Source organism: Pteropus vampyrus, unplaced genomic scaffold, assembly GCF_000151845.1.
Source record: "Pteropus vampyrus isolate Shadow unplaced genomic scaffold, Pvam_2.0 Scaffold816, whole genome shotgun sequence".
Classification (NCBI taxonomy): domain Eukaryota; kingdom Metazoa; phylum Chordata; class Mammalia; order Chiroptera; family Pteropodidae; genus Pteropus; species Pteropus vampyrus.
The window spans coordinates 210,760-217,220 of NW_011889597.1; the positions used below are offsets into that span (position 1 = coordinate 210,760).

A 6,461-nucleotide genomic window follows, 5' to 3' on the forward strand; every position below is an offset into this window, starting at 1 on the left:
GAGGCTTTTGGGATCAATTTTATTTGGGCTTCTCACAGTGGTTAGAGCCACTCCGTCTTCAAGAACAATCACAGCACAGGAAATGCGTCACCGAGACTGCCCAGAAAAGTCTGACCAGCTGAATCTTATTGCTTAAAATACACATATTCACAATAACTGACAAATGGTGATGTGCCTCACATAGGAATGTGTTAGCATTTGCAAATCTTCTGACTGTAGCACCAAACCCTCCACCAACCCCCCTTCCATCTCATTTACCTGGAAACTCACTCAGATCTCCCTGGCCCCCTAACCAGTCCCTCAACTCCCCATTTCCATCTCTCCACGCAGAGTAGCCTCCTGTAGCAGGGGCCAGACTGCAGCCTTGGGAATCGAGCCCAGCTCCACAGGTTCCATTTCATTCTTCTTGTGCCTTTAGGGTAGGACACTGCAGTGAACCCTGTGGTTAACACTCTGACCAGTTCCCCACTCTTACTGGGGAAGGAAACTTGAGAGGGCCAGAATTCATCCATTTGATCAGTTAACTGAAGGATTCATTTTGGTAAAACTTGATCTCCTTGGAGACACTTCAGTGAGTTGTCTGGGACTTTAAAAAAAAAAAAAAAAAAAACGGTGGAGGGAAAGGCATCTGAGGGCTGCTGACGCACTCCCGCCCACTCTCGCCACACTGGCTTGCTTGCATCACTGGACCTCAGCAGAGGGAGGTGAGCCCTGTGGTGTCTGCCAAACCCTCCTAACAACTCTGGGCAGAGCCAGCGTCAGGGCCACAGCTAGTACAAGCTTGTCGTTGAAGATCCAATTAGGCTTCTGTCTGAAGTTCCGCCTTCACCTTCTGTCCCGAGTGGTTGTAGACATCCCCCGGGAGCTGATACCAAGGACCAGGAGTAGCCAAAGGAGGCAGACAGGTTCAGAGCACGTTTCCATTGACAGGGAACAGAACACAGGCCTCCGAGTGTCCACGGAGCAATGTGCAAATTGCAGTGATGGGTAGAGTAAAACCTCTACTTCGAGCACAGTATCTCTGGCAAACACTGGGGACTGCTGTCGACAATGCTGCTGAATACACCCAAGTACACACACAGTCAGACATTTGTTCAGTAAACAGTAAATGCGTAAAATAAATTACCTTGAGAGGGCCATACTTGCTCTAAACGTGTAGTTAATGTGAGCAGAATGGCTGCCATTCAAAGTTTGTTCACAGGAAAATAGGGCTGGGGGCTCACACACAATGGACAGACACACACAGGTTATCCAAAACGTCATTGTATACGGACTTCACTTTGTTCAACATGGATTTTGGTTTTGTGAACTCCAAATGCAGACACTTGTTCACCTCACAGCCTTGAGTTTGTCTATTTTTGTATACATATACATTTTTTTTCCTTTCTTACCATAACGTCAATGCCTAGTATGAATATCGTCATTCAAGAGTGGGGGAAAAAACCAAACTCTTCATATGAAGAGGGCTGGGCAGGGAATGTTAGTTTCGGCTATTTGCTTTCTCCATTCAGATTATTCCTATCAAAGCTCAACTGGTTATCTGAAGCCAAACTACACTCATGAAGATCCTGTGGTCCTTCTGGACGGCTGCTCTCTCACTCCCCTACCTGGGCCACTTAGACTCTTCACCTAGGCTACAACAATTAGTCAGCCCACTCACAAGGGGTGGGGGGTCAGTAGCAGGGAAAGGGCATGAAACCACAGATAACCAAGGCATTGTCTCCAAGTGGTTAAAAAAAAAAAAAAAAAAACTTACTCGAAATCAAGAGAAAATACTGTGTGAGAGCCAGGCTGAGGGGCTGCCCTGCCCCAGGACCCACAGCCTCATTTGTTCACAGAGAACAGTGAGACAGGAAGGCCCGCAGACTGTGCTTGGGACCGGGGAGGGCCCTGATCACCTGTGGGCACAGACCGAAGGGCAGAGATGCAGAAAGCTGCGCCTCTATCCACCAGCACGGCTTAGGGCCTCCTGTGCACCCACAGAAGTTCCAGGGACAGCCCCACCCAAGCTGGTACACAAAACATCTCCTTCTGGCTCAATGGCAGCCAGGCTCGTTGAAGGCCAACTTGGGAAAGGGCCACAAATTTCCCTTTTCCAGAACAGAATTCTTGCCTGCCCGCTGGTAAAGTTCTTGTTTTCAGCTCGCTTTTGTTTCTGTTTTCTTAAAAGAAAAACTAAAGAGAAGGCAGCATAATCTGCTACACCTGAACCAGTTGCAGCCGGCCAGAGCCCCTCAAGGATGAACGACAGTGATGCATCAATCTCATCGTCTGGATTTGAGAGCACAACAAGCCCCCTACCAACCTCCCGCACGAGTGCCCATCACTGCTCATCCTCCCACAGCATTAGCCCAGTTCCGGCTCTGCAGACAATGGCGAGGGGTGACAACCCCAGGGTCTCTGCGGGCTTCTTTCTTCACCCAGGACCGAGACCTGTTGCCTCTCCGGGCTGAGACACAGGAAGGTTCTCTTACACTAACACCAGAGCAAAATTCTACTCCATCACCAAGAGTCACCTCAGGGCACAGTCTCAGCCCCTTCCTTGGGGGCTTCTGAAATTCGTATCTCTCCAACCCAAACAGGTAGTGAAATAGGACTTGAAAAAGGGAAAAAGGGGATGGGGGTGGGAATGAGACACAGAACCATCTTCTTGGCCTTCTGCAACACCACTTCTGTGGGGGGAGAGGCGAACCGCACCTGGAGATGTACAAACATGTAGGAGCGGAGGAGGGGGAGAAAAAGAAAAGAAAAGGAAAAGAACCAAGTGGCTGTGCCACTTGCTCTAAAAGTCACTTAATGCTTCTCTCGTGGTTCTCCCCTACCCTGGTTGCTTTGCCAAGTTCTCGGACACAGGCGGGGCCTGCTCTAGCTGGGGGAGCTGCTGCTCTGAGAGTTTGGGGAGTCCTGCTCATTGATAGTGTTCAGCAGCAGGCACGCGGGTGGCCGAGGCAGGTGGGGGTGCCCAGGCTCTCGGGCCTGCTCCTCAGAGGGCTGGCAGAGCCCTTCCTCCTCGTCGCCAGGGGGCCGCACGTGGCAGCTGTCGCAGAAGTCCAGGGGCCCATCCAGAGCGTCGTCGATGAGAGCGCTGAACTCTTTGAGGTCGTCGTGGTGGCCCCGATTGCACACACACACCTCAATGCCCGAGTCGCCCGTGAAGCGGCGATGTCTGCCTGGCGTCTTGTCCTTGCTGTCAGGGAGGCCGCTGCCCTGCTCGCAGCTGTAATCTTTTAGCAGCTCCTCCTTACATTCGGAATCCTTGTCCAAGAAGGCCCCAGGGGCCAGCTCCCCCAGGCTGGCCACAGAGCCGCTGGGCTCCATTCCAGAGGCTTTGGTGGCTGCTGGGTTGGCTGGCATGTCGGAGGGCTCAGGGTCAGCGATGATGCTTGGGGGTCTCGTGCTGCTTCTGCTGGGCCCAGACAAGGGGCTGCTCTGCGCCCCCTGGGGGCCCCTGGTGGGATCGGCGCCCGGGGGGCTGCCGCCTGCAGGGCCACACTGTGCAGGCAGCTGCTGCTGCTGGAGCTGGAAGGCACTGTATGGTGGGGGAGGAGTTGGAGGTCGGTTCACCACTTCCTCATAAGGAGGTAGTAAATAATTTGGCAAAAACCCTAAAATGGGGAGGTAGGGAGGAGAAATTACTGCACTGGCAATTGTTCTAGGACATCCTGTAAAGCTCACTCCACATGTCTCTTCCACCCCCAGCATACCCGAGTGGTCAGCTACAGCCCTCAGTTAAAGGCAGGGCAGAGGGCTGTGGGAGTAACCTAATCCAGCTTCTTGAAACCTGAGAGCCCCTAAAGTTGCTTCATAAGCAAAGATTTCTGCTTGTCTGGTCTGGAGTGAAGGCAGAGGGTTAGGCAAATGTGGATGATCAAGACATCATTTCGGCCTGGAATGGACCTGTTTCCACACGCGCACACGTCTCAGGTTTCATGGTCAGACTGTGTCCTCCGTCTACATCCCATGGGCCTCAGGGTCAGGGACTCTGCCTCAAGACCTTCTGACACTTTCTTCTTACCCCTACTCTTCCAGATGTATACTACGAAGAAGGCCTTTTTCTGGGAGGTTAGAAATCTGTGTTCTACCTCCCTCTAGGTGGCTAGAGATGGTCTGGAAAGGCAAACCAAAGCTCATCCTTACTCAGCCCAAGTGCAGGTGGGATACCAGCAAAGGGTGAGGGACCTGTCATCCAAGGCTTATTAAGGACAAGCCAGGTGAATTATCTTTTGACTGTGCTGAATGCCTTGAGGCACTGATGACCTAATTATAACAAAGTCGCTAGCATTTATTGAGCACTTATTATATGCCAGGCACTATGCTAAGCCTTAAATAACCCTTTTAGGTGTGGAAGTCCACATTGTGACCACTTTCTTCTGTAGAACACAGTGCAGAATGGCTTTGGACAAGCTGCATAGCTGAGCTACCACTGACCATTTGAGAGGTCACATTTAAGGAGGCCCAGGGAAATCAGGTGAGTGCCCTTCAGTGAGTCACTGAGTTTCTTGGTTCTCAGAAGTCCCAGTGTCACTCCTCACACCTGCCCCTTTCACGGCGGCCTCTGCTCAGCGTTATCACTTGGTGGTAAACAAAATGGATTACAGATTATTGAACTCTAAATCTTAATTCACTCAAACCATAAACCATCCAACTACCTGGCTCAAAAAATATCTGCCAAAGAAGAGACCTGGTCAGAACCCAACCGGTGTGGATTTGGCATGGCCCAGTGGCTTCAAGGAGCTGCAACCACAGCACTGGCTCCTCTAGGCTTAAGGTGAGCACCCCCTTGTTCCCGCACTTTCGAGATCCTGCTCTGTGCTGGCCAAGGAAGCAAACCCCTGCTGCCCACAGTCTGTGCGTCCTGCACTCCTGAGGGTGGGGTTGGGTGGCTTTTGGTGTACGTACTGAAATAAAATGGCAGCGCTGAGTAATTGTGGGCTTCCCGGTAGGCGATCAGGTTGATTTCATGTTGCCGCTGCTGGGCCTGAAGGCGGTGCTTGGCTCGGCGGTGGTGGCAGACGCAGCAGCAGCTCAGGATGATGATAATGGTCCACACCAACCAGAACCCTGTCGGGGGGAAGGTGAGACAGAGAGGCAGGCACACAGTGAACACCAGCCAGAGGGGCAGCTCTCAGGACAGGGAGGTCCCCAGCGGTGGCCACCTGGTCAAAGCTGGCACGGTCGGGCCCACCCAGCGAATCCACATTTAGAACCTCAATTCCATTTCCATAAATGTTTGTGCCAGAGTGAAAGAGGGCAGAAATGTAAGAATGACAGTAAAGAAGGTCACTCACTCTGGGATGCCTCCAGGGACCTTGGGGAAGGGAAGAATGCCAAGGCATCTCTCCAGCACCATCTCTCTCCTCCTGTAGTTTAGGTTTAGAGGGCATTATATATGCTCCCCTTTTTAGACAGTGTACTCTTCCTCTTTTAAGAGATCTCTGAAAAGAGGCTTCAGCCTCTCTTGGTGTGCATCTTTTCCCCAATCCTGTCATTTCCCAGGCTCACTTCCTGCTGCTGACACCAGGCTGTTTATTAAAAGCAAAGAGCACCTCAAAGTCCCCACAAACTCGGCAGATTAGCAACTGCGAGGGGCCTCAGAGGGGCTTCCTGATAAAGAAATTCTCAGAGTTCTCCTGATATCGCCAAAAAGAGCAGAGGCTTTTCTCTACCATATATGCCTCCGTAATACAAGAGTCCTTGAAGTTAGAGGTGGAAAATTCTAATTGCCTCCTGTCCATCTCTCCCCTAGGGAGTGTAAATGACTTCTTCTGTGCATAACATAATCTGGTACAATTCCATCTCCCACTGTCACAAACAATCCACTCCCACCTCCTTTTGGCTTACAGTTGCATGAGACTCGGGGCCATTAGCAGCTTCCCTTTCTTCCTCCCTGCCCAGAGACGGGTAGAGGAGCAGGGGATAAGGCCCGCAGCCTTCTTTCCTCCTGGTGCATTATTTCTTCTTACCTCCCACTGGTTCTCTCGGATCATTACTCAGAGAATCTTGGCAAAACCCAAGAACCCCTCTCCGATCTTCAAATGTATGCAAGCAAGCCTTCTAAACATTTTTAAAATTAATTAATGAGCAATTTTGCTTTAAAATATACATACATATGGGAAGAAATTGAAAACCACCAAAGTAGTGACTTATGTTTAAGTAGTGGGATCATAAGAAATTTTAATTTCCTTTTCCCAATTATTTTCTTTCAAATGATAAAACTGGAAACAAAATAAATCAAAACTTTAAAAATATCTGATTAATTTTATTTTTGTGGCTTTTATTTTAAAAATTAATATATTTCTGGATGGGTTTTTTAATTCCTCTGGGACTATATTCATGAAATAACTTAAGTCATTAAAAAAGTCATTCCTAGAATACTATTTTTGACATATAAAGATGTTTCTGATATTAAATGAAAAAAGCAGATTGCAAAACAGTATAAAATATGATCCCATTTTTTACTT

The 6,461-nt window shown here is 49.7% G+C and overlaps 1 protein-coding gene across 3 annotated transcripts in view; it reads right to left on the reverse strand.

Moving 5' to 3' along the window:
• The window catches only part of WBP1L (WW domain binding protein 1 like), a 59,822-nt gene continuing 53,361 nt past the window's right edge, over positions 1-6,461 (reverse strand). For all 3 annotated transcript variants that reach the window (XM_011385816.2, XM_023526297.1, XM_023526298.1), the window contains 2 exons: positions 4,900-5,061; positions 1-3,605 (listed from right to left, as the gene is read on the reverse strand). In XM_011385816.2, coding sequence (XP_011384118.1) covers positions 2,866-3,605; positions 4,900-5,061 — 902 coding nt within the window. In that variant the 3' untranslated portion in view covers positions 1-2,865. The remainder of the gene's footprint in view (positions 3,606-4,899; positions 5,062-6,461) is intronic.